The sequence below is a fragment of the Periplaneta americana genome, chromosome 9, assembly GCF_040183065.1.
Source record: "Periplaneta americana isolate PAMFEO1 chromosome 9, P.americana_PAMFEO1_priV1, whole genome shotgun sequence".
NCBI classification, from domain to species: Eukaryota; Metazoa; Arthropoda; class Insecta; order Blattodea; family Blattidae; genus Periplaneta; species Periplaneta americana.
In genome coordinates this window covers 122,435,009-122,460,594 of record NC_091125.1, presented here as the reverse complement: position 1 = coordinate 122,460,594, position 25,586 = coordinate 122,435,009, and the positions used below count along the sequence as shown (strand labels likewise).

The 25,586-nt window shown below is 33.9% G+C and overlaps 1 protein-coding gene across 1 annotated transcript; it reads left to right on the top strand.

The window, feature by feature from the left end:
• The first annotated feature begins 5,919 nt into the window (after positions 1-5,919).
• LOC138706444 (trypsin delta-like) lies at positions 5,920-25,571 on the top strand. Its single transcript, XM_069835753.1, has 7 exons — positions 5,920-6,014; positions 9,066-9,163; positions 14,051-14,139; positions 19,692-19,833; positions 21,761-21,874; positions 23,482-23,625; positions 25,135-25,571. The coding sequence occupies exons 1-7, from the start codon at positions 5,966-5,968 to the stop codon at positions 25,276-25,278; spliced, it is 780 nt and encodes a 259-aa protein (XP_069691854.1). The 5' UTR covers positions 5,920-5,965; the 3' UTR covers positions 25,279-25,571.
• The last annotated feature ends 15 nt before the right edge of the window (positions 25,572-25,586 follow it).

The following is a 25,586-nucleotide window of genomic DNA, read 5'->3' as shown; positions in this document are numbered from 1 at the left end:
TCAAATTTAGTACACACAATAGTGCTCAGGTTTCCTACAGTATTCGATTAAATGGAACTCATCTCAAAGAATCTATAAGCACAAAGTTTCTTGGTTTAGAATTGGATAATCACTTGAACTGGAAAACGCATATAGAATGTATTACTCGTAAATTGAGCTCTGCCTGTTATGCATTAAGATCCTTATCTACTATTGGTGATATAAACTTACTTAAAATGTCATACTTTGCATATTTTCACTCTGTAATGAAATATGGATTAATATTCTGGGGTAACTCGTCTGAAGCTAAACACGTTTTTGTTTTACAAAAGAAAGCTATAAGAATAATGGCCGGTGTGCACAAAAGGACCTCATGTAAAAATATTTTCCGAAACTTAGAAATCTTGACTTTACCTTGTGAATACATTCTTTCCCTAATGATGCTGTATATTAAGAACCAAGATAAATTCAGTACTAATCAAGACATTCATCATTTTAATACAAGACATAAATCAGATCTTCATCTACCCTCTGTTAGTCTAAGCTGTTTTAAAAAAGGAGTTCGCTATTCATGTATAACAGTCTTCAATGCACTGCCTAATAATCTTAAAGATTTGAAGAACAACGAGAAAAGGTTCAGAAAAGAATTAACCAAATTTCTACATACTCATACCTTCTACACAATTGATGAATTGTTTATGCTTGTGAATTGAATTATTCTACTTAAATGACATGTACAATTTTACATAGCTCAACTAAAATATGTTTTTATATTGACTTAATCTGTTTACTATGTATTGTATTTTTTGTTTAGCATAACTGATGAATTGTATGTACTGTATACGTCAACTGATGAATTGTTTAAGCTTATAAATTGAATTAATCTACTTCATATGAATTGTATAGCTTAACGAAAATAAGTTTGTAAATTGAACTAATTTGATTGTATATGTTTGTATAGTTTGGCTGATGAATTGTATATGTTCTTAAAATGATTACTAGTCTGTGTAGCTCTACTGATGAATTGTATATAGACCTACTGTAAATTGAATGGTAATATGTATAGCTCAACTGATGAATTGTTTATGATTATAAATTGAATTAATCTACTTGATATTAATTGCACAAATTTGTATAGCTTAATGAAAGTATGCTACTTTGTATTGTATATATTTGTATAGTTTTGGCCGATGAATTGTATATGCTTTAAATTGAATAGTAATCTATATAGCTCTACTGATAAATTGTTTGTGTTTGTAATTTGAAGTAGTTTGCATGATATGTATTATCAATTTCTGTATATCACAACTGGTTGAATTGTTTATACCTTAAATTTAATTAAATTGTTTTGTATTATAATATAGCTCAACTTATGAATGATCGTTTGCGTTTGTAAATTTAATAATCTGATTGGCTATGTATTGTATACTTTTAGTAGAGCCATCGATGTAGCTCAGTCGGCAGACTCGCTGGGCTGCTGTTCCGGAGCTGCGTTCGGGCTTGGGTTGGATCCCCCTTTGGACTTTGGTTTCTTCCGAGGTTTTCCACAGCCGTGGGACTGAAGCCGGATGGTCTATGGCGAGTCCTTGGCATCAACACCTTTGATTGATTACCCCCTTTGATTTGATTACCTGGTTGGGTTTTTCCGAGGTTTCCCCCACCGAAAAGGCAAATGCCGGGTAATATTTTGGCGAATCCTCGGACCTCATTTCATCTCACTACATCTCGCCAAAAAAAAAAAAAAAAAAAAAAAAAAATTGTACAACATTGTAAAAATTTTAGAAAATTACTAAATTGTAAAACTATAAAACTTTGTAAAAATTGTAATTGTAATATTGTAAAATGTTGACATGTTCCACATCTTAAAGCTTCATTGCTCATGTAAGATCTATGGAATAAAATAAATGAATGAATGAATGAATGAACAGCGAAAGTAGGTCACTTGCCATCCAGCGAAAGTAGGTCACTTTCTATCCTGCGAGAGTAGGGAACTTGCGATACAGCGAAAGTAGGTCACTTTCTATCCAAAGAAATTAGGTTTCTTGCCATCCAGGTAAAGTAGGTCACTTGCCATCCAGCGAAAACAGGTCACTTGCCATCCAGCGAAATTAGGTCACTTGCCATCCAGCGAAAGTAGGTTAATTGAAATACAGCAATTTAGATCACTTGCATTCCTACGAAATAGGACACTTGCCATCGAGGGAAAGGAGGTTACTTGCCATCCAGCGAAAGTAGGTCACTTGCTATCGAGGGAAAGTAGGTCACTTGCCATCCAGCGAAAGTAGGTCACTTGCTTTACAGTGAAAGTAGGTCACTTTCAATCGAGATAAATCAGGTCACTTGCCATCCAGCGTAAGTAGGTCACTTGCCATCTAAGGAAATTAGGTCACTTGCCATCCAGCAAAATTTGGTCATTTGTCATCGAGGGAAGGTAGGTCACTTGCTATCCAGCAAAATTAGGTCACTTGCTTTCGAGTGAAAGTAGGTCACTTGCCATGCAATCTACATCAGTAGATATATTAAAGCAGTTCATATTGTTGTAGAAGGAAACTGAGGAGAATATTCAACACCTTTGTTTTTGTCTCCATTCTTGACTGTGATGTAGGCTGCACTTAAAGCATCAGAAATAATTTTGTTCAGGATCTTTTGATAGAATTATATTCTTAATAGCTACAGTATATTTATTGTAAGAGATCAGAAATTTTATTTGCTCAGTTGTTTTATCTTCACAGCGAAATCTACGTTATAATCGATATCTCGTGACAATATAAATTGGTACTTTAGGCAAGATTATTTCATTAACAACATACAGTAGGTACTCCTAAAGAGGTCTTATCTCAATTATTGCAGTCATAATAATGGATATGTTTAAAATGTATTTGATTATGCGACACTTGTCAAAAACATCCCGTGTCTTATCTTTTGTCTTGTTATCGCATGTCGAAACACTTCTTTTTTAATCTCATTTTATTGTTTGTTTCAATTTAATTGCAATTTAATCCTTAATGAAAATTTTGATCATTTCCATTAAAGAAAGTGTCAGACAATTAAAGTGTTCATTTATTTCGCATATTCTTTGCTTCGAGACAGAATGACAATCAAGGTAAAATCAATACAGACTTCATCCCACAAGTCACGCTTTAAATTTAGATTCCCGAAATTGATTATTACTTGTGACATGCAAAATATAAAATTTCAAATTCTAAACCATTCCTCCCATTGGAATGGCAACAGGATTTTTACAGTTCACGACGTGTCGAATGCAACAAATTGACGCCGAAAATTTCACATTTCATAATGTTGTGTCAAAAGTGTCTTATTTCACAAAAATATTCAATCCTTTTTATATTTTGCACTACTTTTTCTCCTCTGTTAATATTATATAACTGCCATTGTACCGAGTTTCCAGGTATTATAAATAGACAGTAAACGCAAAAGAAGACAACTTTTGACTAAAATGTAACAATGTACGCATTGTACAGAGGAAAGAAAAACAAACGCAAAGAAAAATAGGAGGAAGGGAAACACAGAGGAAATAAAAGAAACACAAGGAAATGTAGAAAGAGAAGAAGTACAGAGGAAAGAAGAAGAAACACACATAGAATGGGAGGAAGAAAATAACAGAAAATAAAGGAACCACAAAGAGAAATAGAAAGAGGAGTAGTACAGAGGAAAGAATAAACGCAAGGAGAATGGGAGGAAGGGTAACACAGAGAAAATAAAAGAAACACAAGGAAATGTAGAAAGAGAAGAAGTACAGAGGAAAGAAGAAGAAACACACATAGAATGGGAGGAAGAAAAGAACAGAAAATAAAGGAACCACAAGGAGAAATAGAAAGAGGAGAAGTACAGAGGAAAGAATAAACGCAAGGAGAATGGGAGAAAGGGAAACATAGAGAAAATAAAACCATAAGGAGAAATAAAAAGAGGAGAAGTACAGAGGAAAGAAGAAGAAACACAAGGAGAATAGGAGGAAGGGAAACACACAGAAAATAAAGGAACCACAAGGAGAAATAGAAAGAGGAGAAGTACAGAGGAAAGAGGAAACGCAAGGAGAATGGGAGGAAGGGAAACACACAGAAAATAAAGGTACCACAAGGAGAAATAGAAAGAGGAGAAGTATAGAGGAAAGAGGAAATGCAAGGAGAATGGGAGGAAGGGAAACACACAGAAAATAAAGGAACCACAAAGAGAAATAGAAAGAGGAGAAGTACAGAGGAAAGAAGAAACGCAAGGAGAATGGGAGGAAGGGAAACACACAGAAAATGAAGGAAACACAAAGAGAAATAGAAAGAGGAGAAGTATAGAGGAAAGAAGAAGAAACACAAGGAGAATAGGAGGAAGGGAAACACACAGAAAATAAAGGAAACACAAAGAGAAATAGAAAGAGGAGAAGTATAGAGGAAAGAAGAAGAAAACAAGGAGAATAGGAGGAAGGGAAACACACAGAAAAGAAAAGAAACGCAAGGAGAAATAGAAAGAGGGGAAGTACAGTGGAAAGAAAAAGAATTCAAGGAGAATAGGAGGAAGGGAAACACACAGAAAATAAAGAAACGCAAGGAGAAATAGAAAGAGAAGAAGTACAGAGGAGAGAAGGAGAAACACGAGGAGAATAGGAGGAAGGGGAACACACAGAAAATAAAGAAACACAAGGAGAAATAGGAAGAGGATAAGTACAGAGGAGAGAAGGAGAAACACGAGGAGAATAGGAGGAAGGGGAACTGACAGAAAATAAAAGAAACATAAGGAGAAATGGAAAGAGGAAAAGTACAGAGGAAAGAAGGAGAAACACGAGGAAAATAGGAGGAAGGAGAACTGACAGAAAATAAAGGAAACACAAAGAGAAATAGAAAGAGAAGTACAGAGGAAAGAAGAAGAAGAAACACAAGGAGAATAGGAGGAAGAGAAACACACAGAAAATAAAAGAAACACAAAGAGAAATAGAAAGAGGAGAAGTACAGAGGAAAGAAGAAGAAACACAAGGAGAATAGGAGGAAGAGAAGCACACAGAAAATAAAAGAAACGCAAGGAGAAATAGAAAGAGGAGAAGTACAGAGGAGAGAAGGAGAAATACGAGGAGAATAGGAGGAAGGGGAACTGAGAGAAAATAAAAGAAATATAAGGAGAAATAGAAAGAGGAGAAGTACAGAGGAAAGAAGGAGAAACACGAGGAGAATAGGAGGAAGGGGAACTGACAGAAAATAAAAGAAACATAAGGAGAAATAGAAAGAGGAGAAGTATAGAGGAAAGGAGAAACACGAGGAGAATAGGAGGAAGGGGAACTGACAGAAAATAAAGGAACACAAAGAGAAATAGAAAGAGGAGAAGTACAGAGGAAAGAAAAAGAAACACAAGGAGAATAGGAGGAAGGGAAACACGCTGAAAGTAAAATAAACATAAGAAGAAATAGAAAGAGAAGAAATACAGAGGAAAGAAGAAGAAACACGAGTAGAGTAGGAGGAAGGGAAACACACAAAGGAAAAGAAACATAAGAAGAAATAGAAAGAGGAGAAGTACAGAGGAAAAAAGAAGAAACACAAGGAGAAATGGGAAGAAGATAAATACACAGAAAAGAAAAGAAGCAAGGAGAAATACGAAGAGGAGAAATATAAAGAAAATAAATTAAATCGAGGAGGATATTGGAAGACGAGAATTACTGTACACTGAGAATATGGGAAGAGGAAGGGGAGGAATATAGCATAATAGACAGAGACTGAGTTAAAATGTTTTTTTATTGTAAACGTTTTCCGTACACTTCTAATTGAGATATTAACCGTATATGCTGTAATTTGACATTACAAGATACGTTCACATAAGTTGTTTGTGTCAAAATGTCTTATCATTGGAATTGCCATCTGCGTAATCGCCTTCGTAAGTGATCTGACATTCATTTAAGTGGTTTGAGTTTTTTTTAAAGATCATTATCTCCAAAATTAGCTCTATATATAGCACGAGTGTCAACGTTTGAATTCACCTGACGATCAAGATGAAGCTTCTTCTTGCAGTTCTGTCCACTCTTCTGCTGAGTTGCCACGGTAAGACATTTAGGAGGATCTTGTTAAAGTCCCACAATTAACACTAACGATGGAAGATAAAAATTCCAAACCAAGAAGAAACTTTTTGCTAATGGATGCGTTGAGATAAGTTCAGTTTGTTGTAATATTTTAGGAAAACTGAGCCCTGCTATTAATATGTACTAAATTTGGTTTCACTGAGTTTTAAATGCTGATTTATTTGCTCTAAATCAACCTTTTTCCTCCGCGTACCCCTAGAGACACATTTCCACTCAAGCTTGTACTGGTTATGTCTCAATTACGGAGAAACGGGGGAAGTCACGTGACAGTTACTTGCTTTACGGAACCCTTTTCTTTAAATTATTTAAATCAGGCTAATACGTAGACTTTCAATTCCGAAAAGCAAATATTTAAAAAAAAAAAAGCCTAACTCGCCAGTCACTAGCCTTTACAGAGAGACCAGCAGAAACGGGTAGGGGAAATCGAGATGCGACATAACCACTCGGTCGGACAGTACCACCCGAAGTTGTTATGGTTAAACCAAATTGTTCATAAATATATCTGAACTAAATTAAACTCAACAACTTATCAATTATTAAATCACCCAGTTTTAAACTTTGAAAAAGAGAATTACACTCTTAAATAAATAACTAAAGCAATAACGTTACAGTTATCGTAGAAAAGAGAAATTATCTGATTATATTAACTTAAGTGGTTATGATCTATTAATGAGATGTCTGAAGTTGTTTTCTGCATGCTAGCTCCTCGATTCTTGACCGAATCTTCATGAGTGCTAGTGTCAGAAGTTGTTCTGGATTCAATCGATTTTTATCTTTCTTTTTGATTGATATGAATGCATGTTTACACATGAGTCCTATAGTTCCAAAACGTGTCTTATCCGAAAAAATTGAAAATTCAGATAAGTACACTGGTGATGTGAAATATAGGATTGCTTGCTTCACAGTGCCTACTAAAAAGGACACTATGGCGTGTATAATTTATTTTGTTGGGATGATGGGAAGAATTAATTAATTCTTCTTTATATTTATACGTTTATTTTTGGGAAGATGATCCATTTTTGTTCATTATAAGATTAAATTATGTTAGGAATTTCAGTGTAATCATGAAGACTATTAATTTGCACTCAAATCGTACTACTAGTTCTAGAATAAGCAGTAGTTGTTATTCAATCTTAGCATGAAGATTGGCTATTTAAGCTTTCATGCCGCAATCACGATGGAGAGACACGATGTATAATGTGTAAAAGAATGCATTATCTGTGAGAAATTTAATTTACAGCGACGTTACTAATGTATATAATAAGAACGTCGCAGAAGATGATAGGATGAAAATAATTGATTATATCACTTCAAATTATATTAGTCCAAAATTTTACTAAATCTAACCAGAATTATATCGCTGTGTTTTTAAGAATTTTAAAACCCTTACTGTGGTTATTGTTTATTTGTTTAAATTTCATTCCGCTCGTTAGTTTGTAGCAGAAGTAATGTCAATATTTGGAAGCACTTATACGTGCGTACAGTTTTTTCACAAATGAATCTCACTAAAACTAGGCGAAGGCCACGTTTGACAGATTCTCATATAGAATCCAGCAAAACTGAGCTAAGAAGAATTATTTTTAGAGAACGTCACAAAAATATAGAAGATTGGAAATTTCACGAATAATGACATACCCAGATGTTTGTATGTGTGTATAAAAAGAAAAGAGATTTGAATTATTTTAGTTTTATTTTGAAAAAAATTCGTCAATATTATGAACATTTTGAAAAAAATGTCAGCATATAGCCTACTTCGCATTTATTCATGGATGGGGTAGTGTCATTCACAATATAGTAATATTTTTTTTATTGTATGTGCTGTACTAATGTGAAGTAATATGTATCAAGAATTATTGTCAAGTATAGCTCCAAAGAAACATTATTTAATATGATTGTCGGAACATAAATTTCCTAAATAAATAATCCTAGTAGGGCTATGTATAGCGTAGTATTAACTTCATACCCCTGACTCTGGACTTCTCTTAATCTTACTCAAACCATATTATTAGCGTCTGAATGAAAGGAAGGTAATAATGCCGGTGAAATGAATAACTTATTCCCTGTACAATATACACCCCTGACTCTGGACTTCTCTTAATCCTACTCAAACCAGATTATTACCGTCTGAATGGAATGAAGATAATAATGCCGGTGAAATGAATAACTTATTCCCTGTACAATATACACCCCTGACTCTGGACTTCTCTTAATCTTACTCAAACCCCAGATCACATATAGATTACTCATCTCTATGTTAAAATCGGTTGCACTTTGAAGAGAACAACCGCCAGGATCGCCAACCGACCGCCGTAAACGAACACGAGATGGCAGTACAGTCGCTAATGCAATTCAAATAGGAGTTATGGCGTGACTTCTTATGTAACAACTAGATGGCAGCATACTAAAACCTGACAAAAGTTGTTACCGTCAAAACCTATAACGTCGAGCAATCTGGGTATATAAATGATCTAGGCTCAAACCAGATTATTAGCGTCTGAATGGAATGAAGATAATAATGCCGGTGAAATGAGTCCGAGGCAGCACCGATAGTTATCCAGCATTTGCTCATATTGGGTTGAGGGAAAACCCTGGATTAAATCTCAACCAGGTAACTTGCCCCGACCGGGATTCGAAATCGGGTCACCTGGTTTTCGTGGTCAGACGCACTAATTGTTACTCTATATGTGTGGGTTATGTAGTACCTATGTAAATGCACACTTAATTGCAAGAAGAGAAGGAAATGGTTTGAAAATAGCTAATAATGCCTTCATTTGTTGTCGTCACGCTATAGATGCGTTAGTTCGAATTACTTATCGGATTTCTTGAATGCCATACAGTACCATTTCGTCCAAGTAACTGAAGTCATTCTACGTAAAGCAATGGTGTCAGTATAATGAGAAAATATGTGGCATTTACTTGTCATCGATGTTTAGGTGAAGTGGATGTAAATAATTATGTAATGAAGAACATAATTATAATAAGGTAGAGAACTAACTTATTTGTACTCTTACAGGGGCAAAAACTAATATTCAAGGAGTACTTGTTGATCTTGCACGAAATGTAAGGATTGTAAATGGTCAGCCTGCTTCTGATGGGGAGTATCCATTCCAGGTGAGTTAATGAAACAACACATGAAACATCAGTCAAATGTGAAACATATCTTGTCTATTAATTCTATCATAAAGATAGATAATACATATATGTATGAATGTATACAGGCTGCAGATTGAAAGGTGCGATAGGGTACACTTAAAGGAATAGAAAACCTATATTATGTTTTGTTATTAAATGCATTGTTAATTATAAAATAAAGTTGGAAGTTTCAGCAGTCTGGCAACAACGCCGCTAACACAGTGCTGTTCTCCAACCAGGAGATTAACCGTGAAAGGAATGTGGTTACTATTGCGTCATCTATTGCAGCGAAGTAAATAGATAATATACCGTTATAATGTCAGTTTAAAAAACATGCGCTCTCCTGCATATGTTATTTCCTGTATTGAGGGATTAAAAGACCAGGAGATTAACCGTGATCTAATTTTGTAACTAGGGTAGTATAAGTATGTGTGTATCAGTGTTATCGTTTGTGCTTTGAGAGTTAGCGAATGGAGATACGTGTACCCACGTGTGTGACCTTATGACATCTTATGACATCAACATTCATTCACAGCATTACCCTACTGCGTCTCATTCCCCTGAGACTTCATCCTGGTTAGAGTACAGTAATCTTTCTTATCGTAATAAAGATGTAAGAGGTCAAAGAACTCAGGTCTGTCTCTGTAAGCCAGGCGTCTCAAGGCCAACGTATAAAAGTTGTCACAGGGAGCAAGTCTAGATAACATAGTCAGCTGAAGAGATAAGTGCAGTACCCGAAGATAGCCGATCGCCGATTAATGTTACACGCATGAGCGAGCTAAGTTGTAACTGTCGCGGGAGAAATGCCACAAAGCTGCACTTTTGAGTTGTACTGTCACTATAGACGGTTGTTTTCGGAAGGAATTTCTTAAGTAGTTTGCAGTAACAATAATAATAATAATAATAATAATAATAATAATAATAATAATACATTTATTTTCTAATTATATACTATCAATGAGTAAAAAGAAGACATCTGAAGCATAAAGAACCATACATGTTACGTAATTATTTAAGCACAAGGAACTGGCCACCTTACTCCATTATCTCCTGGCCTAGTTGACTTATAAGTGGTGCCTTGTTGGTATCACTTGTGAGGTTCAGACCTGTCTTCGGACAGTTGACCAAACAATAACGATATTTCGTTTCTAGTAAAGGTTTTTGGTATCGCTCTTTTTTTAAGTTTATACTATATTTAATAAAATATAAATCAATTAAATAATAATAATAAAATTACAATTAAACTTGTTGGTTGTTTAAGTATTCTTACTTTACGCTAATATTAATATATTAATTACAATAATGGTTAAATAATATATTTCGTAATGTTTTCAATAATTAAAAATAACCTAAACATCTTAGAAATCCACAAGCAATTATTTTAAATTAGAACTATTCAAAACTTAAATCTGGCCTGAAATTCTTTTCTCAAGTCCTTCAGTATTTCATTATATTTGTTACACTGGTCTTGATTCAAATCAGGTAACAATTTTAGATTAATAAAGTGGTAACAGTTACCCACTGAAACTTGCGTCTCCCACAATTTCGCTTTCCCTATGAAAGCTTTTATTTCTTCATACATTTGCGGTTATAAGAACATTCTTTCCTCGGAGATGGACACAATGACTGACTGTTACATCGTAGCGGTTGCAGATGTCTATTCAAACGTCGCGGTCAATGACGTCATCCGGAGATACACGAACTGCTCCTGCATCTTGTTCCACTCTTACATTAAAAAAGAGAAAGAGGAGGAAGTGCTCTGAGAAGGCCCTATTGAGACGTCTGCTGTAAGCTAAACACCCTCTCTCGCTACGACGCGACGTTTCAATCTGTTCGTAACGTTCAGTGACTTGAAATTAATGGTTTTTAAATTAAATTTACACGAAAACCGTCCACGCTATTGAATTACGCCAGAGGGGTAAATGATTCTTTATTAGATTATCTATGGATATGGACAAAAGTCACGATCCTACTCGAAATAGTTACCGAATAAGAGGGTGTTAAACGTTTCTTAGAAAGAAAGTTTTTTTTTTTTTTTTTTTTTCAAAACTATGAACTTCCACCAATATGATATTGCACTTTTTGGTACATACAACATGAGCTATTCGCTCTGAAAATCTGCAGTATTATTTCGCTTCCACCCAAAATCCGCCTTATTTATTTTTGGATGAAATCATGTTATCAGTAGTTTCAGAGTCCACTCCCTTTTTTCTGTCATTCTATTGACACATGATGTTCCAAGCTACGTTTTACCCTTTTTATTTGTAATGTTAAAACTGTACAAGTCCCGTGCCGTGGCGTCGTGGTCTAAGGCATCCTGCGTAAGACTCGCGTTACGGAATGCGCGCTGGTTCGAGTCCTCATGGGGGAAGAAATTTTGGCCAGTGTATGGTACCGGTGCCCACCCAGCATCGTGATGCACTTGGGGAGCTACGATAGGTAGCGAAATCCGGTTACGCAAACCAGCTATAACGGCTGGGGGACTCATCGTGCTAACCACACGATACCTCCATTCTTGTTGGATGATCGTCCACCTCTGCTTTGGCATGTGGCCGTGAGGCCAGCAGCCGGCTGGTCGGTCTTGGCTGTAGCGCCACAGATTATTATTATTAGTATTATTATTATTATTATTATTATTATTATTATTATTATTATTATTATTAAAACTGTACAATGTCCCAAAAGACTTCTCACCCATTAGTGTGTAGAGTCCAAAACCCAACTTATTCACGTTGTTTCCATTAATCACCTCATCCTCATATTGGATTTAGATGATGATGGTTCCATAATGCTCTTTTTCCATTCATATCGTGTTTAAGAGAAGAATTTGATTAATATTTAAAAGTTTATGAACGTAATTCGATATTTAAATAAAACTATATGGAATGTATTTTAATTTATAGCTAGTCAGTTACATCATAGAGCTTGGGTTACTAGTTATACAAGGTTATATCTGTCTGGCTTACTTGCTTGATTGCAGTTGAATAATATGAATTTTGAAAACCAGCACCATCAATGTCCTATTTTCTATTCATATCCTACACCTTACATTCAAGAGACATTCTTTTCGTTTAATTAATTTTTTTTTTTTCATTTTTCATCATCAGACTAATGACTTATGATAGTATATTATATGGTTTATGATTTCGAAATAATGAAGTTACTTTCGGCCCGAGATTGTATAATAACTTCATTAAAAACATTCAAAATTAGCATCTTCCAATAATAAATTATTTAAAAAGCAAGCACTTCAACTGATTTTATATAGGTACTGATTAGTATTCTAGTAATTATATATATATATATATATATATATATATATATATTTGATATTTTTCATTTTTTCTCATTTTTTTATATTTCTCTCTTACATGAAATATTTGAAGAAAAAAAATATATATATAATATTTTATGTTATGAATCTTTCAAAATTCAATAAATCGAGTAGAACTAAAGTATTATCTATGTATATAATATATTACTTCATTATATTACTGCATAGTATTTAATACTTATTATTATTTAATACTTTTTCATTTTATTTATTATTGTTTAAAGAGGCCATCGCCCCTTATACTTTCTAGTTAACCAACTCTTTTGTGTTTTACCTGATAGAATTTAACTGTATTTATTATATTATTATTTCTTGTATTATTATTTTGGTATTCATCACTTTACTTTGCTTACATATATTTGATTACTTAAATTAAACAATTAAATAATTATTTTAGTGTAGTCTTAAACTTTTAATATTACTTTTTAATTATTTAATGTAAACTCCACTCCCGGCCACAAGCTTTTGCTTCATCGGGAGTGCCAATCAAAAGTGTACTTATTGTCTTTCAAATAAAGTAATAGTAATAATAATAATAATAATAATAATACTTTTTTTAGTAATGTAACTAATAATTTTTCGTTTGATATTTTATAAGTTTTAGAAAGAAACGGGCTTGTAAATAACTTCTTTTGTTTTGGTTCCAAGTACCCTCAAATTTCTGAATTGCAGTAAAACCCGTATTAATCGATGTACGGTTCCAATCAACGTCTTATCCGAAATATTATGCCTTGTTTTGTTATCATTCTTAAATTTTGAAAGATGAAATTCTGCAGACTGATTTTATTACTTTTGTTGATTTTTTAACTCGTCAGGTTAAGTGATTATGAAAAAATAACTTACAAAAATGTTTTTGTGGTTTATGGAAAACTGTAGGAACTGGATAAGAAGAATTTTGGAATCTGACATCTCTGTAAAATTCAGTTTACTAATATTAACTCCCTTCTGTTGATTCGTTGTCTGATTATATTATTATGTAATTGATTAGCATCTTAGCAAACGAGATTTAGCAAGAGCATTGCTACAAGCCATCATAAACAACACAAATAAACCCTTCCTTTTGCATGAATGATGTTGTACAGTAGTGGCAAAAAAACCGGACCGACCCTTGTAGCTGATTTTAGAGCCTTGTTCACTCCAGAGCAAGGTGGACTGGTAACTAAGACTTTCGTGGTTCGAATCCTGCCTGGGAAGGAAACTTTTTTTTTTTTCCTTATTCAAATTTATTTCCAATACTTTTCGATTGCTGGTAAAATTCATGTTCTAGGAAAAATAAGTTAATTAAGTAGTAAAATATCGCTGTAATCGAAAAGAATTTGGAATAAATTTGAATAAGGAACAAAAAAAAGTTTCCTTCCCAGACAGGATTCGAACCACGAAAGTCTTAGTTACCTGTCTATCGTGCTCTGGAGTGAACAAGGCTCTGAAATCAGCTACAAGGGTCGGTCCGGTTTTTTTTTTTTGCCACTATTGTACCACATTGTTATCTCTTCCGTGTGATTTTAGGAAACGTTCTACTTTTTTAATTACAGGTGTCGTTGCAAAAGAATGGTCGGCATTATTGTGGAGCCACAGTTCTGAATAACGAGTTCATTCTCACAGCAGCTCACTGCATTTATGGGTAAGTTATGAATTAGGATATAGTGGGGTTAAAATCAGAAACTGTTCCTGTTTTCTTACTTAAGTACTGTCTGAGATTATGCAGTGTATACGGAGAGAGGCAGCGAAAAGTTACCGCACTATGCAGGGAACGTGTTTGTTGAGCGTATGTTATTACATAGTGTTGTAGTATTACACTTGTTATTGAACATTATTTGTGTTATTTGTGACTCCATTTGTCAACTAAACACTCCGTACGCTTTCCGCTGTCCGCGCACTCCGTTCCCATCACTCGGGAATTTTAGGCCTACCGTAACGAAATTGAACGCCCGCCAGCACTGCTACAGCTTACCGGTGAGTCGAGCAACGGATTGCGGGCAATCTGTTAATAATAATAATAATAATAATAATAATAATAATAATAATAATAATAATAATAATAATAATCTATACTAATAATAAATCTGTAGCCAAAATTTTTCTGGTAATTTTCGATTTTCCAAAAATAATTGATGTTAACATGTATAATTAACCATCCTGAAACCGAAACTCGCTTTTTTTAATTTTTGTTTGTATGTCTGTCTGTCTGTCTGGATGTTTGTTACCTTTTCACGCGATAATGGCTGAACCGATTTATATGAAAATTGGAATATAAATTAAGTTCGTTGTAACTTAGATTTTAGGCTATATGACATTCAAAATGCTTTATTTAAAAGGGGGGCTATAAGGGGGCCTGAATTAAATAAATAGAAATATCTCGCTTATTATTGCTTTTAGTGAAAAATATTACATAACAAAAGATTCTTTAAAAATAATTTCCGATAAGTTTTATTCTATACAAAATTTTGATAGGACTGATATTTAATGAGATAAATGAGTTTTAAAATTACAATAACAACGCCATCTAAGGTGCTGTACTGAAATAAAAACAAATTACTTCGTCTATAAGGGGCCTTGGACAATAACAATCGAAAGCTATTAAACATAGCCTAAGAGAATGTTTCTGTGTTTGTGTGAAGTATTATCGGAAGCTAATTAATTGTTTAATTATTATTTCACCATTGGAAAGTGTAGTTTCTCTAGATGGACATAATTCTACAATGTTATTACAGTAACTTCTGAAACATATAGGCCTAGCAAGTAATATAAAATATACACATTAAAACTAAATGATATGTCAATTTTCATTAAACTATGGTTACATGTAATAACAATTATTAAGAAACATGTCAAAGGAATTGTCATTGCACCAAATGGTTGTTCTCTGGACCAAAATGACCGCATTTTAATTATTTAAATATAATTTAAATTAAGTAACATATTAAACGATTTATCCTTCTATCAAACACGAATGTTCCCTGGATCAAAAGTCCTATTTTAATTATGTAATTACTTTATATTTATTTCTAACAGGTGCAGAGGAGCGCACGGGTACGGCTAGTAATAATAATAATAATAATAATAACAACAACAACAACAATAATAATAATAATAATAATAAAGAAGAATCTATTTTACACTCAATAAATTCATTAATACTATAGAAAGGTCTTACAATTAGCCATTCATGTATAACCTGTTTAAAAATTCCGTCTGGCAGATTTCTAACTGTTCCCCGATGTCCCCTGCATTGTGAAGTAATTTTTCGCTGTAGAATGAGACATCTGAAGCAGAGCTTTCATTCTGTATCTACTGTCTGAGGTGGAATAATCCACGCCAATCATTAAAAATACACTAGAAATCTATACATACTCCAAAACTTTAATACCTTTTCACCAAAAATCAAGTATTTTTATTCAGCTGAACGACCTTAAAAAATTAAGCCTCGCCTTGAAAATAGTCATATTTCCCACGGAACCTTTTAACCTTGAAATGCCCTTGACTAATTTTGGCTCCAATTTGAGTTTAACTTTTTTTCCATCAAAATGTCGGCGTTCCGGTAGCAATTTCATTCCGCAATTGTTCCAATTTAAGATATAAGGGATGAAAAGAAATAATGAAGGTGAGGAAATATCAACGCATGGTATTCAATGTCATTAATTATTGGTTTTTAAATATTTAATATTACCTCTTCTGCCTAAGGGTAGGTCTTTCACTGCAAACCCAGCATTCTCCAATCTCTCCTATTTTCTGCCTTCCTCTTAGTCTCCGCATATGATCCATATATCATGACATCGTCTATCATCTGATCTTATGCCCTGAACTCTTCTCCCGTTCACCATTCTTTCCAGTGGATTCTTCAGCATGCAGTTTCTTCTCAGCCAGTGACCTAACAATTCCTTTTTTCTTCTGCCCATTTCACACGCTCCATTATTCTCCATATCCACATTTCAAATGCTTCTAGTCGCTTCTCTTCACTTCGTCGTAATATCCATGTTTCTTCCGCGTATAATGATACACTCCACACAAAATACTTCATTAGTCTCTTCCTCAGTTCTTTTTCCAGAGGTCCGCAGATGATGTTCCTTTTTCTATTAAAAGCGTTCTTTGCCATTGCTATCCTCTTTTAGCTGTTATTGCGTTGACAATTCCATCTTCTAGCGCTTCGTGTGAACGTTCATTTTTGTGTATGCGGAATATAAGAAAATTCCTCCGTAACCGAATGGCATGAGAGTCCTTAAGGCAGCCAAGTAATTAACCAAGAACCTCAACATGGACACCATTTTAGACAATTTTGATTTTCTCCACAATAGACGCATCAATGTACACTTGCATTCTTACTGAGGCATGCAAGTTATAATTTTTTCGTTGCCGATATAAAATTAATAAATATGGTAAATTGTAATCACTTTACATAATATATATTAATTTATAAAAATTATTAAATACCGTACGTATGTAAATGCTTGAACATTATCCAAACAAGAATAGTTGCCTTATTAAAACATTAATACTTCACAATGACATCTTAACGTAGCCCTCCCCACCCAAGCTAATTTCTCGCCTCACCTCTGTCCTCTATTTCTGCAACTGAATAAGTATTATTAATTTCTAACTCATCCCAACTTTTAAGCACTTTTGTTTCATTAATGTTTCAAGTTTTAGTAAAAGTTGTTGCTTGTTACCTGTATTTATATATGTATGTTAATACAGTAGAACTTGGTTATAGCGACCTCGTTTTGTGCGACACCTCGCCTGTAAGTCAAATATTCTGCGGTACCAACTAATTTCCCATAAGACATAAGCTTTTCCACCTTGCTTAATACGGCAAACGTATATGCGTCTACCTCGCATATAACGTCATTTTCAACCTCAGTTTGGAATACGATTTTCTAAGAACCAAAGTATTTTAAGAAATATTTTGTTGAAATCTGGTAACCTGGCAAATTCTTTACTGTCCCCATCTGTCATAGACACCTTAAATGTAGGCAGATTCCCCACCCCATGAATTCATGTGGTATTAACGGTAGCTGCTTGAGATTAATTTCGATAGGAAGTTTTCACTAAATGGGCGCATTTTAACGCAGTATGGCCACTAAAAGAAGAGTTTTAACATTGGAAGAAAAAGTTAACTTCATTCATCAAATTGAGAATGGAATTAAAAAAGCTTACATGTGTCGTGAGTTTGGCCTAGTTAATTTCACAATTCAAACAATCTGGAAGAGCAAGGATAAAATTGTTGCTTTAATTTGAACAGAATGGATCGAAGCTAGAGGAGGGAGCAGTGAAATTGTAACTGAAATTATGAACATACTCGTAGAACGTAATTTAGAAAGTGTGTATACGGCAAGTAGGAATCAACAGAGTAAAAATGCCTGATTACTTGGCTCCTAAGTAAAGAAGTTTAGTGAGTACGGAACAAACTGTTTTACTACAGAATACTGTACCGGTATTTATAATTGTACCTGTATTTTATTATGTTCATGGTAGGCTTAAAAGTGGATACATAAATCTAAAATAAGCCTAATTAAGTTTGTTACAGTATTTTTCATTTCCCACCTCACTAGACTGATAATACTAATTTCGGTAACTACGACACTCGTTTATAACAACATAATTTTTAAGGTCCCTTGGATATCGTTATAACCAAGTTCTACTGTATTATGTTTATCTTGTTTACAAGAGCGAGAAAGTAGCAGGAATCTTAAACGTAATTAAAAAGTAGTAAAAAATTATTTGACAAATTTCATTTCGTACCTATGTAAAGAAGTTTAATTAAAAGTTTAAAAATTGATATTTATATAAAAGATTTCAAGGTCATGTTGAATTTTTTATTATCATTTAGATTTAAGAAAAAAAACTTCTTCTGAAAATGGTGATATTTTGGGGATATTTATGGATTTCTCTTGTATTTTGGTGTGATGGAGAATGTTTCTTTCAACCTCATACGGTAGATATAAAGTGAGAGTTCTGCGCTTGACGTCTTATTTTATAACTACTTTTCAGCCTAAAATAACTTTTGTGCGAGATCGTGCGTATTTGCTTGTTTTACGCACAGAACCAATACGCGGTAAGTGTGAAATACCACATTCAGTATTCCCAACGTAACACACATAATAATTTCCCTCTTCTTACCGCTTAAGCGCGACATTCATTTTACTGCTTTAGGCTTTTAACATATTATTTTTAGAGACGTTTAACATAGTAATAATTATAAATTGGAAACTTACCACTGCAATTTCACCTAAATTGCAATGTTAATTATTGTTTTTAAATATTTGCAAAAATTAAGTAAAGTCTACTACTCCACGGAACTTATTGCATTCCTGATACAAGTAACATTAAGGAAAAAATCAACAAGATTCCAGATGCCGATGTTATTACTGCAATATGTTATATAAATAATATTGTTAAAATATTAAAATGAAAAATAAACCATTACATAACCTTACCGTTTGTTTTAAGTTCGCATTTATAGACTGAGGGAAAAAAAAAAGACAGACGTATATCACGGCCTGCTGGAGTATAGTAAACACAGAAAACATTTTATAGCAACAATGTTGAAGAAAGATATTTTAGTTTTCCGAAGTTGCCGTCATTAAACGGAAACCAATATGGAGATTTCATTGCAACTAATTAGAAATTCGTCTTTCAGGTATGTAATAAACGATCTTCGCACAAAATAATGTACGATACACGAGCGGTATGTTTGTTTTCATGTTCGAGGAAAAGATTGAAAAAGCGAAACGTAGTTGAATCGCTCTTGTAACGCATATTACTATAAAACTGTATATTTTGGATACATCCTTCAAATCGTATGTGTTTACCTGAAATGTTAGTAAGGGTACAATTTATCGAAATACTTGCCTTGTTCCTTTACCTCCGAATTGTAAAATTTAGACACTGATGAGTCCCTATATTTACGAGTACTTAACTGAAAGATATAAGCTGCGTTATTTGGCACACAACAATTTTCAGAAACAATAAAACATAATAATAATAATAATAATAATAATAATAATAATAATAATAATAATAATAATAATAATAATAATAATAAGAGTTTTATTTCTCTTGGCAGAGTTAAGGCCATTAGGCCTTCCCTTCCACTCAACCAGGGTCAGAATTAAGAGATGAAAATTAACGTGACATTTGATAATTGATAATAACTTTATGTTTATTATTTTATTTTAGTGGTGACATCAACGTATATACAGTTCGAGCAGGCAGCAACAATTACAATACAGGAGGTTCTCTACACAATGCTGTGGATTGGGTGTATCACGAAGATTACATAAATTCCGCGTTTTGGAATAATGATGTTGCTGTCGTGAAGGTAATACATCTCCTTTAATATATTTGCCTCGCAAAAATTAATAAGGGTATTATAACATTACAGATAAAAATGAAACATTTTTATGTATCTTCATCCATTTTAAACTAAGCTGTTCTTGATGTTCTTTCCTTCATCGTTTCTGGTTTTATTATGTTTCTTAGTTTTGCCTAGACTGTCAACTTTTCGACTAACATTCCTTTGTCTCTGGACCATTTTAATTCCATTGTATTATTCCCTATATCTGTATTAAATTCAATATGAGTCTATTTGACTTCTGACATATCTATTGAAATATCCATGCTAATGACATCTATTGATATATTTAGCTCTTCTGCTTCTGTTTTTTCAAGTTACATATGCACACATACATACATACATACATACATACATACATACATACATACATACATACATACATACATACATACATACATACATACATAAGTAATATTGGATTGCATCATGAAGGTACATATTATAGAGTTTACATACAAAAATGCATTACAAGCATTGATTCATTCTCTATGTATACAGTAGAGATTTGTTAATTCGATAGTGGATAATTTGAATTATTGGGCAAATCGAAAAAATGTTTATTCCGCTTGAAATTCCCATTCAAATCAATGCCAAAATTCACATATAATTCGAATTTTTTAAGCTTACTTCTGGATAATTCATGTCTTTGTTGCACCACATATTTCCCTTTCGGTCGTTCGTTGGGTGGTATGCTCTGGTTCTGAGTAAAATTACGTTGGTTTCGATTTTACATGGTTCGGATAGAGCTGAGTAGCAAACAAAAGCGTTTCTCCAAAGTGGGTCGAATCTTCAAAAAAGTTTGGGAGTCACAACAATAGATGTTATTTTTTTATTTCATATTGTTGCTAACACATAAAAAATACGATACTGAATTTAAGTAACTACACTTTATAGAACTTGCAGAAATGTGCTGAAAGTGCAAGTGTGTAGAAATTACTTTAAAGCATACAAGGACGTACTTAAAACGCGAAACCATTTAAATATGACGCCATTTCTGACAGTTCGAAGTGTCCTGAAATTTTGGTGGCATGTAGATTAGGGTTTGTAGTTTTATTTTTTGCAGACAAAGTAAGAAGTGATTTTTGATAAAAAAAAATAGCAGAAATTTTACCCATTTCAAAGATTACGCTGAGCTAATGTGCACGGTGTAAACATTCACTGCAAGAAGGACAAGAACAACGCTTTGCTACAAAGAAAGACAAGAACAACGCTTTGCTACAAAGAAAGACAAGAGCAATGCTTTGCTACAAAGAAAGACAAGAACAACACTTTGATACAAAGAAAGACAAGAACAACGCTTTGGTACAAAGAAAGACAAGAACAACACTTTGATACAAAGAAAGACAAGAACACCACTTTGATACAAAGAAAGACAAGAACAACGCTTTGCTACAAAGAAAGACAAGAACAACACTTTGGTACAATGAAAGACAAGAACAACGCTTTGCTACAAAGAAAGACAAGAACACCACTTTGATACAAAGAAAGGCAAGAACAACACTTGGATACAACGAAAGACAAGAACAACACTTTGATACAAAGAAAGACAAGAACAACACTTTGATACAAAGAAAGACAAGAACAACACTTTGATACAAAGAAAGACAAGAACAACACTTTGGTACAAAGAAAGACAAGAACAACACTTTGATACAAGGAAAGACAAGAACAACACTTTGGTACAAAGAAAGACAAGAACAACACTTTGATACAAAGAAAGACAAGAACAACACTTTGCTACAAAGAAAGACAAGAACAACACTTTGCTACAAAGAAAGACAAGAACAACACTTTGCTACAAAGAAAGACAAGAACAACACTTTGATACAAAGAAAGACAAGAACAACATTTTGATACATAGAGAAAGTACTTCTATTATTATGTTCTGTAGGTGGACCCTCCACTCACATACAGCAGTAAAGTCCAACCTACCAAACTTCCTGCAGCGGGCGAAGAACCAGCCGGAGGAGCAGCAAGTGTAGCAATAGGGTGGGGATCAGATTGTGTAAGTATTATTAATACATCAGTGTCCCTTCTTTACCAGATACTATATTTAATAATTATAGAAATATAGGTACGATTTTAACGCAGAATCTTTGTCCGCATCTCAGTATGTGTATGGCGGAGCGATCGGTTGAATGAACTTGAACACTTGGTGAAGACTGTGAGTGAATAGGTTAAAAATAGTACCCTTCTGCATGACTCCAGAAGTCATAACTCGACAGTAGAGAGTGTTAGATCGACCTGACTTGCACCAGACGATTTGTTTCGTGGAGTTCTATAAGATTATCAACCAAAACGTTTTTGGCATTATTTAAAATTAGTGTAAAAGTGGAAAAAACTAATAACTTTATAGTGAAAACTTACGAAGTTCTATCACATGTGTCAAGAATATTAAAATCAGAGGTAAAAACGTATACAGATTGAAAGAGCGTTAGTTAAGAAAGAAAACAAGCAGTCACTCTCGAGAGCAGAGCGAATTAGGCTTTGAGTCAGCATTGCAAAGAAACCGCGAGCGACGTAAATGTGGACTCTATTTAATAATTATACTATTGTTTTCTATCAATATATTCCTAGCTGAAAGTATTGTTTAATGGACTTTGCTTTTGTGTATCGGTGAGGCATTGCAGACATTTCTTCAACGCCTATAGTTCTTTTAAAGATCCCTTAAAAATTGACATAACTCTGTAAAATGTTTTCTGATTCCATAGACAACTATGAATACAAAACTATTAAATTAATACACGTGAATATATATAGCTGCCTTCGACATAGCTTCCCCAATTTCTTTGTATTACTAAATTATGTATTCGTAATATGGTAAACAAAAGTGACAGGGGATTCACTAAATTCCGATGATTGCTTGAACACGTCCTTGTTTCATTTGTTTTGTTATTTTTGTCATTAGGGATATGGTTTTCTATTGTTTAATATGTTTCATTCCATTTTATTTTTGGTTATTAAGAATATCGTTAAGTTTTCTTTTTTAAATCAAATATAAATGATTGAGATGTACGTATTATTTTATTTTACACGACATAACTTCCTTGACAGTACCCAGTTAAACACAGATGACGCTTATCGCTTATGTACTTGAAAGTAGATTATGCAACACTCGACAGGTGGTAGCACGCGTATGCTTTTTGGCCTGTGCAGCAGATAACGGAGACTTCTTAAACTTCGTGTTATGACAAAAAAGTTACATTTTCTCATCAATTGTACGCCAAATGAAGACGTGTGTATGTGAAAAGCTCCAGTTAATCTGGAGAAATAATTTATAAATAACTTATTCCGAACACTGAATATATATAATGTTTTTGTAGGTTATTTTACGACGCTGTATCAACATCTTAGGTAATTTAGCGTCTGAATGAGATGAAGGTGATAATGTCGGTGAAATGAGTCTGGAGTCCAGCACCAATAGTTATCCAGCATTTGCATTTTAGGTTATACTTGTAACAAGAACTGAAGTATTGCATATCTTTAAAGACTTCTTCAGCACTTCAACAAAGAGCTACATAGGCCTAAACTTAAATGTTTTTAAGTAGATTTTATGAACAATATAGCCTACATAAATATATTTAAATGCTAAAAATTCTCTTTTTTGAACAGTATGGATGTTCAGGGATTGCCGATCTTCAAGAAGTGAACCTAAGGATATATTCTTATGAAGATTGCTTAGCACTTTACGGAAGTGGGCCAACAAACGATATGGTCTGTTCAGGCATCCCAGAGGAGGAGAAAGGAATCTGTAGTGTACGTATGATGCATTCTTCCTTTATAATAGGCCTAGTATCTGTATCTGGTAAATATCTATAGACCTACATACTTCAGCATGAAGATTGTGTGTTCAAAAGTTATGAACGTGTCATTTCAAATTTAAGCTACAATAAGACTGGTATAGATAGACCAAGTTTATTGAACTTTAGTAGACGTTACAAGACTTTCTTTCTGTAGTCCTCATTTAGATTTTGTGTCAAGTTAATTTTACACTGCACAGAAATTGACAGGTGAAACTGGCCGAAAACAAAATTTAGTGTCTACTGAATACCAAACTACTCATTTTTCCTATATACTTCCCCACTTAGAGAACTACTTAACAGTCAAGTAACATCAAATACACTTAATGATCTTGACTCATGGATAAACTGTAATTAGGTACTGTCCGCATTTCACGAGAAGATCCGAGCAAGGAATGCGAGTTTTTCCCCCACTCTAATAACCTATCTCTGACAGTCAGCCATTGACTGAGTCTTGTTTGTCCCAGTCGGCCAATGACATCACTCCCATCCACCTGCTTCTTCAAGAACTCCGAGTTACTGGCTTACTCTCTCCTCTTACTCTGCAAGGACCATACTCCCCTCGCAGGGATCCTCTCGTGGAATTTGGACTTTTCGATTGCTGGTAAAATTCATGTTATGGGAATAATAAGTTAATTAAGTAGTAAAATATCGTTGCAATCGAAAAGTATTGGAAATAAATTTGAATAAGGAACAAAAAAAGTTTCCTTCCCAGGCAGAATTATAACCACGAAAGTCTTAATTACCAGTCTATCGTGCTCTGGAGTGGACAAAGCTCTGAAATCAGCTACAAGAGTCGGTCCGGTTTTTTGTCACTACTGTACACTTGATCTCAAACATACGAAAAAAAATCCTAGCCTTTTAATAAGGGCCTAGTAATTAAATAAAGATTGGGAAATGGATTATTATACACTGAAAGGTAGAGAGATGAAGTTTCATACAGGATACTTGATTGTTTATACATATGTAACGGTTGCCAAAACATAAAAGTTCAGCCTGGTATAAACAACTGTGACGATTCAAGGTGCTTGAAGTTCGAGAGTTGACAACTCTCGATACCTTGATCGTTCGTTACAAGCAGTCAACGACGCAGGCAATACTGTCGTGCAGGTTTTCGGCTTTGCGGGCGCTGTTAATCTTGATTTCTCGATTATTGTTCAACTCTAGTAGGCCATAGCTATAGGATCCAGTTACCTTATTATAGATTATTACTTTTTTACCTCATATTGTATATTTTTGCTAGATATACAAAACTAAAGCTAAAAACTACACTGTTTACTGCAATGCTAATTGTTGTATTGTGTCATACTTGGTTTCCAGAAAACATAATATATTGCTTCATCTTCTTCTTCTTCTTCTTCTTCTTCTTCTTCGTTTAATGGTTTAGCCTTGCAGCCTGTACCCAGCTTTCTTCAAGTCTTAGTTGATAGTTAAAAATAATTCGTGCTGTGAACATAATTTCCAGGGTGACTCTGGCGGTGCTCTTCTTGTTGATGGTGTCCAAGTTGGTATAACCTCATGGACAAGAATTCCCTGCGCGTCTTATCCTGCAGTATGGACCAAAATCTCACACTATCGTGACTGGATTAAGCTGCACTCTGGAGTGTAATGTGAGCATTTCCGCCATAGATTGCATCAACATTAATTTATATTCGATATGTTTAAGTTAGTAACAGAAAGAGTCTTTTATTTTGTCTTTTGTTCCATATTTTTAAGATAAGTAACTATCAGAAATAGAGATGGAAAACATATCGTCAGTAAAATATGAAATGAATGAAACATCAGTATGTTAAGGTATTTCAAATAAAATGTCACACCTTGTGAATAAATGTTTGTCACAAGAGTATATTATTTAATGCACTGGAATTAAACAAATAAAATGTAATTACTTCCTAAAGTGTACTTTCTTTTGTTTTT